This window comes from Etheostoma cragini, chromosome 4, assembly GCF_013103735.1.
Source record: "Etheostoma cragini isolate CJK2018 chromosome 4, CSU_Ecrag_1.0, whole genome shotgun sequence".
NCBI classification, from domain to species: domain Eukaryota; kingdom Metazoa; phylum Chordata; class Actinopteri; order Perciformes; family Percidae; genus Etheostoma; species Etheostoma cragini.
In genome coordinates, this window is record NC_048410.1 from 7,223,074 (window position 1) to 7,239,416 (window position 16,343).

A 16,343-nucleotide genomic window follows, 5' to 3' on the forward strand; every position below is an offset into this window, starting at 1 on the left:
AATGTGCTGTTGATAAATCCTCTGTGCCACAAAGGGAATTGTATAAATGAAGAATCATAGATTTGTGTGTGTGTCTGTGTGTCTGTGTATGTGCCCGTAAGTCATTTTCTCGCCTTGTGCTGTTTTTGATTGCTTGTTTTCTCAAGCAAAACTCGGTTCACAATGTTAACACATTGTATAAATGAAACTCTGACAGGATCTTTCACCTACATATTACAACATATCAAATTGTCATAAGACGAATATTTTTCAAAATATCAGTTACTATATGAAGGAATGGGAGACAGCAAATCAGTATAGAAACCCATTTTTATTTCCCATAAGGCTGTCCTTTTATTTACTTATATCTTCTGGGGGATAACTGCATGTTTCTCAATAGGGACTAATACTTTCTCACTGTCATTTTGAATAAATCAGCTCTCTCTGGTGCGAGAAAGAGAGATCTACACGACAAACACAGTCGCGCAGTCGCCCATGACCACATTCCACAGCAGAAATAGACACTAACTGTCCGATTATGGTCTGAGTTGTTCTGCTGCTGTTCTGTTTCCTTACTGTATCTGAGTGGAAAGCTCAGGGGTTGTTGTTAGTGCTGCTTTCGTTTGTGAGGCAGTTCTATACAGTGTTTTCCTCATCTTTACAGAAACTACAAGTAGGATCTGGCTTTACCAAGGACATTGTTGAATGACAAAAGTGACCAATACTTATTTTTCTGACTCTGTTGTGGCTTTTTTCAAAGCAAGCATAAACTGCAAACGTCCTACTGTAATGAAACAACAGGCTCTGAATAAGTATAATTTGTACTATTCAGTGGCTGATCAATATTCCACCATGGGGCTCAAGCTCCTAATAGTCTTAAATATATTTTTCAGCTTTTTGAATCTGTCATCTTATATGTGATGTATTTTTATATATGTATATACACACAAATTATTTTACATACAAAGAAAAGAAGTGCTCATGAATTTACATCGGGCATGCCCACGAATAAAAGTCAAAATGTCCATAATGAAGGATGAAGGTGAGGCCATGTGGACCCTAATGCCTTTCAAAGATTCTTCATCAACTCATTATAGGCTGCTAGTAGTCTCTGGTCACTGAAAATCCAGTGTTTTTTAGCCAACCTCAAAACCAGTGTTGTCACAGCAAGGCTGTCCTGCTTGGGTAGCAAGTCAAATACAAATGTCTGCAACAGAAACAAAAGGGTATGGAGGTAATTTCCCTCATTTTGCCCTTGCTTCTGTGGATCCCATGTTCCGGTCTTCTACACCTGTTTACCTTCAGGCAGGGTGAATGTCTTCATATAATGTATTAACAACTTCTAATAAACCCCTGCAAAGCCTTTTCAGTTTTTGAGGGGGATACTGAGGAAGGGAAACAGAGAGAGAGTAGGTTGGAAACTGGCCACAGCTGTGTGGAAGAGGAGAGTCACCAACATGGGGCTCATTGATCAAACAAGGGATTAGTCTGGTTTCAAATCCTTGGCACCACACAAGCAAATCTGTTTTATCTGGGTTGATATCCTTTCTGTGGTCCCAGGTAATCCAGTCAGTAGCCGTGGATGTAATAGTTTTAGTCCATTCGGTGGGAAGAGCAAGGGTAGATGAAGGGAAGAGCCTGGCACGCAGCCCTGCAATGGGAGCTCTCTGTTAGGTCCTGGGATGAATCTGCAACACAGACGAGGGAGAGGAGAGAAAACACACGTAAACTTAGATGGAACAAAGTAATACAAGTGTGCGAGGATTAGACCCAAAGGAATTGTTCCTTTTGTGTGTTTCAAAAACAAGGGGGAGTTGTTTGAACCGTGGAGGCTTTGTACAGCCTCGTCTCACCTTATCGTTTCTGCTTCTACTAAAAACAGACCCCTCATATGACTAGAAACGACACAGAAAGTACGAGTAAAAACAACACAGAAAATGGACGTGTGTTTAGCATTTATAGGTATACAAGGATATATCAGGAAAGCTCTTTGTACAAAAAAACATAAAATGACTTTGCTAAATGGAATCAGGCTCCTGCCGTGAAGTCTGAGCCGTCTCTCTCTGTGACTCTGGTTCAGGGACGCTTATACAGCCTCAGTTGCAGACCTGGACATGTTTCAATGGTACATTGTGCAACCTTGAGACTGCTATTGAATGTCCTGCTTTTCAGCATCCTGCTCAACCTGAAGTTCAATAAAAACTGTGTGCACGATGTCTAGTCAAGTTCCTTGCCCTATTATGACTGTCTATTCAGCAAAAGCATGTAAATGTTTTACAGAATATTTCTTTGCCTCACTTTCATCTTATTTCCAGTTATTTTACTGATTATTTTAAGATTGTACAGTGAACACATGTAGTTCCCTGCTCACAGAGGGGGTAATTAGAAATCCCATAATCCTGTTTAACTAAGAAATACAGACATGACATTTCCAGCAGGCATGGCAGGTGGTAGCCAGGTGTTTGGATTTGATTGTGAAGGTTGCTGCCTGGGACTCTGTGAGCTGTAGCACATCTCAGAGCTCCAATTTGTTGGACATGCTGGCAAATTATTTTATTGACTATTCTTTGTGGGTAAAATTATGTTTACCTGTGTTCATCTACTGTATTGTGTTATTTTGAGATTTTGGGTTTAATTTAGCATAAACATTGAGTATGTCTGAAAACATAATGGGGTGCAGTTACATTGTTGGGATACAGTGTTTCATCTGGAAGAAGGATTTAATACGCTACAACAATCTTAATTTATGAAAGTCATTTAGGACACCCCATTTTTTTGCCAATGGGGTGCGCTTGTTTGGGGATTTCTTAATGAAAATTAACTTGCATTAAGAATTTTCTAAAATTCAGTGTTATTTGCAGCTCTTACTTTTCCGACAAGTACAAACCATACTACAATACATGTTGTTGATTCATGCTCTTTAGTACAGTGGTTCTCAAAAAAAACTTGTAACTGAAAAACACTTTCTAGCCTACATTTCAAATGTTTAGAATCCATCAATAACTTTGATTTGTTATTATAGTATAATTATTTAAGGATATATATATATATATATATATATATATATATATATATATATATATATATATATATATATATATATATATATCTATCTATCTATCCCCTGCACTACTTCAAAGTACCGCTAGCAATACTAGCACCCACATTTGAGAAACACAGCTCTAATACGACTAACAGGAGCCTTTCATTAATCAACGCCTCTAGTGGTGGCAGGAAATACGACCCACAGGAGCATTTTCTAAACCAGAGAATGTAACACGTCGTAAATGTGGTGAAACGGTCGTAGTTTTGTTACGCACAAAAATGACTTTGTTAGGTTAAGGCAATAAAACTGTTTAGTTAAATTTAGAAAAAGATTGTGGTTTTGGTTAAAATCGGTGACCTTACTTAACCTCCGGTTAAGCATGTGATGTAGTCCTGTTTGTACTGTAAAATAAATCTCGCTGTTTAGTATTATTTAGTATATTTTATTTTAGTATTATTTTTTGACGGGACACAAACCCTGGTCCCCTGGGTGAAAGTCTTGTTTGTTTGACACATCCACCAACCCAACCTACCTCCTTACACAGAATTTGGCGCTGTTGTACTTTAAACCTGGACTAAAAGTGGCCTCGTGATGAACAGAGAAGCAGATAGCAGGGGATTGCTCACTTTCTATTTCATTTACATTTCCTGCATAAACTATCTTTGCTGACAACTGAGTCATCTACATTCTAATTTGCTGGCCGCATTAAATTGCAATTAGCTCAGACTTCAGTTAGTATAAGTAGCCAAGGACAATTGCCTTAGGAAAAGAATTTAGAGCAAACACAGCCAACCCTTTACCCTTTGTTGTCTGGTGCTGAGCAAATCAATCATGCCAACTAAGAAACTTTTTCAAACGGCACTAAAGAGCACCCTCTGAAAACAGCAGACTCCAGAGAAAAAAATACATCAAGATCCATTTAACGTGACATTGACATGGAAAAAAGAAAATTGCGAGAAAGTAATCAGTAGCACTCCTCCTCCGCCTAACCTGTATAAAAAGTCATAAGGATGACGATCTGGCCATTCTTGGCAGCTCAGATGGCATCTGTCATAACTTCATACTTAAAAACAATATAAATAGACAAACAAAAGTATGTTATTTATCTCAAACGACACACTGTTTACCATTTGTGTTTGTCATCATGACATCATGACATTGAGTGAAGGAGGAGGAGAGGTGTTGTTATGCACAGGGATGGAACAGATGATTTCCATGTTAAGTTGAACTGTATGCCGCATAGCCACTTGGAGTTTATTTTGATCATTCTGGGTTGGGTCTCCCAATTTTGTCAAATTAGGTGTTGATGCGCCTGCTGGCAGGTCACTTTTACTCTGAAACTCTCTAACAGATGGCCTACACACTGTCAGAGTGTTGTTTTGCTTAAAAAAGTGCCCTCCGCTCCTTTTAATCAGGAACACCTGGGTCTTTGAACAGTAAGTAAATCATCTATGACCTGTCCAATGAGACACACACTGCAAAGTGTGAAAGACGGTGGTGTGTCCACTTGAGTTCAATGCTTAGCACTCACTAATCTGAAAGATTACATATTCCATCATAGAAATGGTATGGCCCTATACAAAACAACTACTATACTTGAGTTATGTTGCAGTGTAAAATTATAAAAAAAACATTAAAATTCATTGAATGTCTTTGTATTTCAGATGTATGGCCTTCTAACACACTAAGGTTATCAAATGAACACAATTCTTCTCAATATTAAAAGCAGAGAAGACTGAATGGTAGAAAAGATGTTTTAATCACAGCCCGCTCATTCTGCCTGTCTCTCTTAAGGTGTATAATTGTTTTAATGGAGCAGAAATGGATTGATCCATTTAGCGAGTCGAGCAGGTAATTCTATGATGTGCATGTGTTTTTGGAAGATGCTCCCCCATATTGCTCTTATTGTGACTTCCACAAACAAAAGGGCCTTCCTTGTCTGCTGCTATAGAACAGGCAATGAAGGGCTCCCTCTCTGAAAGACATAAAGAAAGAAAAGAAGAAACATGGGTGTCAGGCATGGCTGCACAATTAATTGAATTTTAATCACCATCACAAATTGGATTTCCACAATAAAATTTGCATGATCCAGCAATATTTTAAATGCGTCATTCCGTTCATAGAACTCGCCGTTTTTTTTTTTTTGCAAAGCCAATCTACTGCTCCGTAAACCACTGTCTGATCATGTGCCAGTCAGAGTTCCCTGCACCGCGCAACTTAGTTTCTAGATGCAGACGGTCACAAAGGACAGAGTAACGTGAGCAAAATTCCACAACAGATAGCAGTCTGTCATACGTCGGTCATAAGGTTTACCAATTTACCAGTAAACAAAACCCAGCAAGAGGCACAGCGGCGACAGCGCCTGTCCACACTTCTGACCCCGATAATTCCACAGGATGCGTTACGGCTGCCGATCGGCTCCGTTGCGTAACGGCTCCGTGCTCCACCGGCCGTCAACACCCACCAGGTCCGGATTTATTGTGAAACGGCTGCGGCCATGACTGACAGCTGAAGACATGAGGACCCACGAGATCTCGCCAATTTATGTAGAATAGAACCACAAAGACTACAACAGTTTTCATCCAGAGGAGTAGAGGGGAAACAACTATGCGCTGTGTTTTCAAGGTGTAGTGCAGGGAAATGTAATCCGCCATGAACACGCTCTATTTATTTTTGAAAATTAACCGGACGTTGTATCTGCTGTGTCCGGTAAAAATAGAAGCTCTGCGTATCAGCTCCGGAGGGCCGCGTATCGCCGGAGCTGGGACGGAGTCGGAACGCAGCCGTTCCACAGTCAGTGAAAACACACACATTGACTTTAATGGAAACCTAATGACTTTGCCACTGTTCCGAGCGGATCTGCAGCCGTAGCATAAGCTTTAGACCATCACACTCATCTTCTTACCCTCTCTCTTTCAATCAGTCTGTTACTGGTGTTGAAAACAAGTGAAGGAGCTTTCTCAGAGATAACGTTTTTAAATATATCCTAGACTTTTAATTTCCGATAACTTGAAGTATTGCAGCTGTATACTATCAATCTGGGAAGATTGAGTTTGGAGGATTTGATGCTAGGGAGTGTGGCAGACAGGTTTAGCCGAGGCCAAAGGAAGAAGGCCAAAGTACAGATGTTGGCCATAAGACTTTGAGCAATGAAATGTTAGGTCTCAGTTCAAGGACATTTTAGCCTTGTTAATCCAGTTACTACTGTAGCTAGTTAACGTAGTAACGTTACCGTTACCTGCTGTGTAATGTGTTATTAGTGTTTACTAACGTGACATGCTGCAATCTTTTTGTTGCTTCTAACTTCTGTTTTGGAGCATCGGAGAGCAACGCAGATATTTAAGTGGCATTGTAATGACGTACCGAAATTTGCATTGATATTTCGTCTGGTAGATAACGGGCATACAAATTCAACATAAGAGGAATGTAGCACAATATGGATGCATTAGGCGGAATGGAGCACAATATGAATGTGAAAGCAGTTACAAATAGTCTATGTGACAATAAAATTAGTTTTGGTTAAAATAAACAAATCACTTATTAATTGTAATCTCAATGTTGATAAAAATAATCGTAATTATCATTTTGGCCAAAGTCATGCAGCCCGAGTGTCAGGCACTGGCTTTGCTTTGCTTCCTAATTTTCATGCCAATTTTGATGATGGCGATGAAATCTGTTTTTCCGGATGAACCTGTTTGTGTGTCTGCGTCACTGTGCTTCAAAGAGACTTTTCAGAGCAAAATGAAAACCTGCAGCTGAAATAAAATGTCTGAGAATTAAAAAAATAAAAATAAAATACAACAGTGTTGTGTGCTTGCTGGCTTGTGCCGGAACAAATACAAATGAGGCAATTTGGCCTGAGAGGCAGGTGAATGAGGAATGTTGATTGAAAAAGAGAGCAGAGTGCAGGATAAAAGGCCTTTCATGTAGCCTTTGGGCAATGCTGTTTGCTGATAGCTGCTTCAACAAGACCCTCAGCGAGGGATCAGGATATCAAGTGGCCTCTGATAAGAAGCCACACAAGGAAAACGAAAGAGGCTTGCCCGGGGGTCTCACGTACACACACAAACACAGAAATATCAAAACACATCAAACACATGCATTCATACACAGCTACGAGCACACACAGAGAGGAGCAAGTAGCATGTCACAGATTAGTGACTAATGGGATTGGCAGACCGGTGTAAGGCACTGTAATCAAGCCCACACAGTGGCTGTTAGTAAAAACAGGACATGGAACAAAGGAGGCAATGAAAGGATTTGCGACTGATCCTGCCATTACACTATGCACAGACAGCAGGGTTTTGCTAAGAGGTGGATCTGCTCTGTGTGCATTTCTACAATACCCAATGAGTGTGCTGCTACAGCACATGCATGTTTACCCATCGATGCACTGACTTCTGTAAATGTGGCACCGTTTATATGAAAATGCAGCAACTTACTTTTTATTTATGCGTGCACTGCCTGGGCTGGTTGATAAATATGTACAGTGGGTGGCAGTGCATTCAGTATTTGTGTCATGCCTGCCTAATCATGCACAGCATGTAAACACACACTTGATTATTTCGCACTGAGTATTTGGGTTAATGAGAAGTCACTGAACATGAGCTGGTCCCACTCCTGCCGCCTGACACTTAAGTGCATTACAGTGATGTGAGAGAGACGGGAAATCAAAAACAAAGAACAGCTTGAGAAAAGACTAACCTTTACAGAAGCAAGAATGCAGCTCAATTTCTGTTGACCCATCCTCTGCATTTTGCTTCCGGAAGCTAAAAAGGTGAGTATGGCTGGGTGTTCTGCAAAGAGAGGGTCAAGAAAAAAGGACACGTGTGTATTGGGTAGAAAAGCAGCTTCCGGCCTGACCTTTTGGCCCTCGTCACTTAAGATTTTTTATAATATTAGACCAAAGCCATTTTACTCATATGTACTATGTATTAATGCTCCTCCTCCATTTGTGTGCAGAAATGTACAATATTGATAAATGGATCACGTGGGAATAAAGCAAATAATTAATTGTTGAATGACAATTATGATTTCAAGTTTACTTATTTCAAACTGTGCAAAGGACTGAACTGAGAATTAGAGATGCATTCTTTAGAGTGAACCAAGTACTGCACCTTACCTTGACAGGATGGCAAGACCCCATTTAATCAACATCTTTCTAAACATTTTGGGCCTTTAGTGGCTGTGACGGTGTCCAGTGAAAGCTTTATGTCCATCTGCTGACATAAATTTGCTGAACAACCTTGGGAACCCCCGTGTGGTCTAACCTTCACTTGCTGTTCCCTCTTTCCTTACCATAACATTAGTTTCTGCTTCTAGTCAAAGCCGTTGTCACCGAGCACTAAGAGAAGTTTGCTTATCGCTTGCAGGTGAGAGGGGGAAGCGAGTTATTAATTGAATACAAATCAGGTGATCAACCTGTCACAGAGTGCTGGACTGCTGGCTTTGAGGACTTAACTCCCTTTATTATTTTTGCATGCCGCATTCAGCGTCTGCTTACAGAGCCGAAAGGCAGTTGAGAAACCGTGTGGCAGTTAACTTTATCTCTGAGAGGAGTGTGGCCTGAGGCAGAGCCCAGCTGTTTGTTTACAGCCTGCTTTATGTTTGTTCTTTACTACTATGGGCCCTTGGATTGGTTGCATACATCAGAGTCCACTTTGTTATACAGATGTCTAGTGCTTTTGGAGAATTCTTTATACAGTGTGACACACATACAATGTGATTGTTTATATCCACATGTTTGACAATGGGAATGTTGATAGTTTAATGACGGAAGGTTAACTAACAATTAAGCAGACAATTGGCAGAAAATCGTTGTCAAAACATTTAATCAAACTATTCAAACACTTCGTCTTGTAACGACACTACACTTTTGTCCTGATTTGCTACTTTTTACGTCCAGGAAGGGAGGTTGAGTAGTAAAATGAAATCTATCTGGCATTTAGGCATATGCGTGTGGATATGTATGCTAGTGTGTGTTTTAGAGGTGTTACAAGTCAACCACAACAATCTTCTATGCTTATAACAAGGCTACTGTTGCTCTTCACTTGTTTACTGATATTGCAAGACACTTTGTGCCTAAACCTCTAGATACTAGAGCAGCCTACTTTCTTGTTTATTGCAGCAATTAATAAAATGCAGAGGAGAAAAGAGCATCTGTCTTCACAGAAAACATCTGTGATTGTGGTTGACGCTAATTTAATCGTGCTTTGCAACGTAATCAATGTGAAACAATAGTAAAATAAGCTTTACTACTGTACAATGACACAGTCATTCAAGTACAATAAAAACACTTAGTTATGTTGTAACCTTGGTTTTCTGAGTGAAGAGACTATCGCTCCACCATAAATATGGAATATGTAACAGTGTAACTGTTATTTATACAGGAGAGAAGCCAGTCATGTGAGTTTGTGGCAAAACCTTTCAGTGCTCTGTTTTCATTTTGGGACTTTCCATTAAATGTAGGGCAAATTTTCCGTCTTACTTCTTCATCGTAGTTTTCTGTAAAATACAGTTTAAATCTTGTCTCGATCTCTTGAACCCAATCTCGTGTCTTGTCTTGTGAGGTGGGTGTCTCGTCACACCCCTAGTGTCTATGGGTTAAATGTGCATATAGTATAAAGTGCTGCACATACAGAAGAGAGGGGTGAACTACAAAGCGAGATTATTGGGTTAGCGAGGTATGTTGGACCTAAAGCTAGAGTTTTTGAGGTTACAAAGATTGCTCTCTTTTAACCTCGATATATTGCCATGGCAACATATGCTGCAGACCTATCCTGGTCCGGACCAGTTTTAGTGTTTCAGATTTAAATCGGTTAAAAAGCGCCTTTCACTAATCAGCTCCTTTTGGAAATAGAGTCACTCTAGAAGTTGTCAACTGATGTGTGACAAATGAGACACAAAATCTAACTGAAATTAATATTACTTTAACAATGTTTTTGTCTGCATTGTCTCTGTTTGGTCTCTGTTTAGTTGTTGGCTCTAACTGACACAAGGAGAGGCAATCATTTTGTTCTACAGCAGCCACACTGACATGTCGGCAGACAATTTTCCTGCTTTGTGAGCGCAGACATCCAGTGACGATTTATCTTAAAATGTCAGTTTTCGGCCCATTTAATTGGCCAACCCATTCATCAGAATACTCTATAGTCTATATAGTACTCTATAATCACTACTTTATAGTCATAAATTAATGTAAGAACTATTAATACAGATACCCAGCTGGCAAACTTGCCATAACATTACATTAGAAATGCCACAGAACAAAGCAATGCAATTACAATAGCACAAACTGTAGGCATTGGGATGTTGTTTTTTTGCCACAGGAACTTGCATGCATTCAACTGGTGATGCACAAAATCTGAGCAAGAATACAGTTTTATTTTATTTGCAAGGCTGTTCTGGCTCTCATTGAACTACCGAATATGTTTGAAGTGCTCCTTGGTTATTTGCCCACGCTTGCTCTAAAATAAGCTCTTACACTGCAGGTAGCAGATATAAATAGATATCTATAGTAATGATGTTTACTTGCACATGACATTTGGTATAATTCCTTCAAACCAAACCATAATGTTGGATTGCATTTTTATGCTTAGTCCTTATTTTCTAAAGTCAGTTTAGCACTGCTCATAAATGAAATTTGATTAGTCTATTATTTTACACAGTTAATCAATCTAAATTTGTCAAAAACACTAAAGTGATTTTTACATGTTCTGCATTTTCAGAAAGTGTCAGACCTACAGTAAATGCAGTTCTTGAAATTAACATTGAAATCTGTCTATCAAGTTTAAAGTTTAAGAGCTGTAGAATGTCCAGTTGTTATGTTAGAAATAAACGGCAGGTATTGAGAGTGCATCAAAAAATAAATACATTGACGTATGAATTGACACAATCAGTTATTTTCTGCCAGCCTTCCTCTCTTTTGTTATTTGCAGCAACAGTGTTGCTTTTTGCTGTGTATTATTTTTCATATTCCTTGTGGAAGTAGGCAGCACACGGCAGGTCCATTTTGTGCGGTAGAAGAGTCAAATGACGCACCAAACACCCCCTTAGGAACGGACTTAGAGCTTGAGGAAGAAAGCCTAGGTTTACGAAGACAGTTAATAAGCACTTTTATTGTAACCGTTTTTTCTGACTGGGATTTTAGGCTTTGTCAAGCCAGCTACTGTAAGTCAAAGAAACCCTGGCTCTGTCAAACTTGCTTGGTAGTGCACACCCCTCAGGCAAATGCATGAATTGTACTTATGCATCTGTGCATTGTGTGGGTAGATCTGTGCATGCAGCAAGATGCGTTTGTGCTTAAGTGTGTGTAAGGTCTCACTCTTGTGGTCTTGATTTTGTTCCCAGAGGAGCACATCCATCCAGAGTTGTCAGGCAGAGTCTTACACTCTTCTCCCTCAAGACATGGTTCCATCTCACACCACCATTTCCCAATTACAATGGACGCTGGGGAAGGTAAACACAGATACATAGCAAAGCAGGTTAGTTTATCACACAGATATGTGTACACACGCATTCATCTATGCATGCACACACAGAGGCCAATACAAACACTGATAATACTAAAAGATGGAAAAGAAAATTAGAAAACAACAACACTAGCGAATCAGTAGATGCAAGTTAGGGGGCATACTTAAAAAAACCTTAATTGAGCATTGCAAGTAAAATAAACAATAATATTATCTTACATTCATGAAATATTATATGTTAAATTTCAAAATATAAAGAGTAACCGGACATAAAAATGAAGACAAAAGTTGCACGAATGCAGAAACCACCCACGCAAACACATTTTGTGTACATATTCCACACAGACACATTTATTATGTGCACACATAGCACCCATACACTATATTATGAGCATCTCCAGAGGAACACCTAGCCAAGTCTCTAAAGGGATGTTTTTCCTCCTCTGCGTCCTCGGAGCAATTGTATTGTTGTTACATGGGTACTTTTGCTGTCGACAATAATGTCTTATACCAACAGAAATTAATCATTATTTTGTTTTGATATAGCTACATTGCATGTAGGGGAGCAATCTCATTTTTAATCAAAACTAATTGCTTCTCATTAACATCGACCAAATTCTTCCTCCAGCTATCTGACAAAAAACAAATATGTTCTCATCAAGATCGCCCTCCCTTCTTTCCTCTTTCTCTACAAATGTCTCTGGATATACAGTGCAGTATGTGTGTATATGTGTAAAAAATAAAATAGAATACAATGCTGAATATGTTGTTATTTATATATATATATATTAGGGCTGGGCAAGTTAACGCGATATTATTGCGTTAACCAATTAATTAACGCCAACAATTTTTTTTATCGTGCGTTAAAACAGTTTTTATTATTTCTTCATTATTGTAAAAGTTTGTTGCTCACAGGCTTTGTAAGACCTGAGACCGAGAGACTCGCCCACGAGCAAAAACAGCACCTCTGATTCATAGTTTAATCATTTATCAACCATACAACACAGAAACTCACCAAAAGTTGTGTCTAAAAGGTAACAAGTTAGCGGTTACGTAGGTCTCTTCCCAGTCTCTCTAGCCTCTACAGGTGATTTCCTATTGAGCCTGGAATTTCCAGCCTTTTTTGGGGTCGTTGAGCATTGAATCCAAACCTTCACATCCAAGATTTATCCACTTTATGTCCATAATTCATCGCGTTTTGGCAAATTTATGCTGCTAGCTCGCTGCTCCGTGTCTGCTCTCTGTTTAGGGAAGTAAAGCCAATAGAATGCCCATATGTGGGAGATAACGTCATCCAAAGAGTATGGAAGCTGAAAGAGGCCAATACTCCCAGTCAAACTGGCTAGTATGGAATCAAAGATGCTATAGTACACAAGATAGATATCCACTGTTTTATAGAGGATAATGGCCTTACTGGTTTGAGATTTGGCATATATATTTATATTATATATTTGGGCCTTTTTTGAAGAAATGTAAATAGTATGTGCTTTATATGAGTTATAATGTTTATTATGTTTATTTTTACATATAGAAGAACTGTTTTAGACACACAAATGCTTGTGTAGCATTGCTGTGGGTGTAATATAAATAAATATGTCATTATTGTGTTGATTATTGGCATAAGTAAATGTCATGAGGGCAAAAGCGTCTGGACTTTCTTTGAAAAAATGTATGTATTTTGTCATCTGTATAAGTTATGATGATTATTTCTTTACGGTGTGACTCCCAAGACATATGAGAAGTGTTTTATAGGTTTTACTGCTCTGTCTGTGATATCAATACAAATCTGGAAGATTCATGTTCCATTTTATTTATTTATTTGTCTTTAAGCTCCTACAACCATTTTTAACATTCAAGTGACCTTATTGCAACCCAAATATTCTACTAACCCAGTTTGACCTGAAAAATGTGATGTTCATATCTTGACTGTAGACAACAGGGTTGATGTTTTACAAGCTTTTATATAAAATAAATCCAGATGGACAATGAACTGTAAAAATGGCCTCAGGGTTCAGAGGGTTAAGTTGAGATGTACACTAAATAGTTTATTTAACTGCTACTTTATAAACAAAATGCTGGTAAGTTTTTGTAGAACAAATGTTACGGCACTTTTATTCATATGGCAGAACATTAAAAAAAAAATTGCACTATATACACTACTTTTGAATTAATTTTTTTCATTTTGCGATTAATCAGGGAAATTATGCGATTAATCACATAATTATTATAAAAAAATGTAATTGCTGCTCAGCTCTAATAAATATATATATATATATATATATATATATATATATATATATATATATATATATATATATATATATATATATATATATATGATACAACACCCTATAATGATGGTGCATGATCATTGGACATAGTGTAGAAAGTAAAAACAGAACTCAGAACCACTAAAATTCAGCATAGGAGTATGTTATCTTAAAATGTCCTTTAATCATGTTGATGTAAAGATGATATGAAGGTCAAATTACTTGGTGAATGCAATGAGTTACATAAACTAGCATTTCAGTTTCCAAAGCCATTTGTCAACCATTCGGAAAATATTGTTTATTTTTTCCTCCAGCCTGTGTTGCCAAGGTTACAGGCCAACCACAGTCAATCGTGTGCCGTCACCAGCTGATGAAAGAAGATGGTTAAAGTGTAGTTCCTCACAGCTCAGACAGCACAGAGTGTGCTGAAGTTCTGTTTGCACACGCACACGCACACACACACACACACACACACAATATCAGACTGGCTGGACACGGACTAACACCCCACTGCTGCTCAGTGAACTTGCTGCGTTTCCTGACTTCCTGCCTCACTTTTCCCTCCATGAGCCCTGAGGATACTCAATGCTAGAATGAGTGCATCCACTAACAGGCTGTGAACCTGCCCTTTGGCTCCCCCCATGGCTGTTTACCTTATCCACTAATTACCACATGTTGGTCCATCATCCACTGTGCTCCCTTTTTCTTTCTTTTTCTCCCGGTCTTCGTCCATGGGCTAAATATGCTCTTCACATCATTAGTCAAGTTTACATTCAGCTGAAGTTTAGGTGCAAAACAATTAATATGCAGGAAGTCCTTGTTAAATGGCAAATTATGACTTGGCTTGAGGAGGTTTAATCAAATTATGTGCCGCAACACCATTTTGTTTTTTTACACACACAAACCTCGATTTCTGTGTTCGAAAACACATTTTCAGAAACATTTATGATCAGTACCTATGAACATACTGTATGTTTAAATGTATCTGTTTTCAGTCATTCAATTCTTCTCTTCTTACAAACTGTAAAGTCTGTTCTAATGGCCACGAGGATGAGAAAAGAGGATGAGAAACGACAAAGTCAAGCCTAATGTGTAATGTGTGGCTGTACACCGCCCCGGACATCTGGCTCTGACCTTGACCGCTGGAGTAGAGCCATCTCTGGGCCGAGATCCATGCATCACTCTCTGGTGACCACTGACCTCCAACAGTCATTTTACTTTAACTACTCCCAATGCAACTGTCAGCACAGAGGGTATAACCTTTGTTCTAACATCAGCAAACTTTACAACTCCACTTTGTCTGCTGTGGAGTGTACGAGGAGGGGGGAACTAACAGTTGACCACTGTCCCAACTACCCCTTTTGGGCCAACTATTAATTTTCAGATCCATCTGTTTACAAGCTGAAAGCCTTTGATGTGATTTAAAGCTCCAACACCAATTAACACAATCCTCACATGTTACCATACAGTAGCTGCTGTATACTGTCAAAGAGGACAGATGGGCTTGGAATTATCAGCAAACGAGGACTGAAAAAGTTAGCCAATTTAGCAGGCTGGAGTCTTTAGCTTTGATGGACAAACAACCGAGAGTGGGACTTGAATTGATTGAAAAACATGAAGCGATGGACCTCTTACAAGTGCATCTGTCAGATCACTGTTAAGCGCGCACTGTGATGGATTGAACTCGCTGACACATCCCTGCCAGGTAGCAGAATGTTTGAACACCTTGACGGATGGAGTGAATTGATTTCTGTCCGTGTCAAAATGTGAATATGTGTCTGTGGGCTCAATGAATAGTTATTTTTTTTTTTTAAACTTGGAGCGGACTTAAATTAATCATAGCAAAATGTCTATGATGGATTCCAATGATGGCATCCCTAGTGTCGCGTTTTTGGTGAGTTACTTAAATCACTCGCCTTCATCCAAGATCTGGAGCAGAAAGCAATTAGGCCTTAAATTCTCATGCTATTTTGTTTGGATAAATTTACAGTTTAGGGTGCAGGATCGATGCTTCCCACACAACCATGATATACAATCAGCTTCACTTTTTTTATTCATTGACTCATTGGTCATCCATCTGTGCTGTTGGAGATGCGAGGACCTTTCTCTCTCCCTTACATCAGTGCTCTGCAAGTGCCCTGATTATCCAGTTATTAACGAAACACAAGGCAATCAATCAATCATTCATTTACATAATCATGCGAGTAAGCAAAAAGAATAACAGCGACCTGCTTGATTAAAAAAAATTCCATCTTAATGAGACAGAGGCATGAGCGCACGAATTGTGCTACATAAAGTATTGAAAGGGAGCATGAAGCAAATGAAGCAAGTGTGTAATTACAGTGGGACTGAGACTTGGACCTCTGAACCTAAGTGCGGCCTTAGAGTTATTATTCTGCATTAATCTTTGCCCCCTTCCGAAAAGAGAGAGCAGAGGTTTAATAAGCTATTCAGAAAATATCGTTTGGCTTTCTAATCACACCACTTTTGTGAATTTGTAATGGAAACCCAAGCACCCCAAATAAACAATTCCTTTTTTTCATTGCATGTTTTTTTATTTATTGAATTGTTGCCACA

The 16,343-nt window shown here is 38.9% G+C and overlaps 1 protein-coding gene across 3 annotated transcripts in view; it reads right to left on the bottom strand.

The window, feature by feature from the left end:
* Positions 1-291: 291 nt before the first annotated feature.
* The window catches only part of LOC117943720 (chemokine-like protein TAFA-1), a 118,058-nt gene continuing 102,006 nt past the window's right edge, over positions 292-16,343 (bottom strand). For 2 of the 3 annotated variants that reach the window (XR_004656415.1, XR_004656416.1), the window contains exons 4-6: positions 11,349-11,473; positions 7,730-7,821; positions 292-1,667 (exon numbers count right to left, since the gene is read on the bottom strand). Coding sequence is in view for 1 of the 3 variants with exons in the window: in XM_034870028.1 (XP_034725919.1) it covers positions 1,650-1,667; positions 11,349-11,473 (143 nt within the window). In the remaining 2 variants the exon portion in view is untranslated. The remainder of the gene's footprint in view (positions 1,668-7,729; positions 7,822-11,348; positions 11,474-16,343) is intronic. The other variant, XM_034870028.1, reaches the window with a different exon arrangement.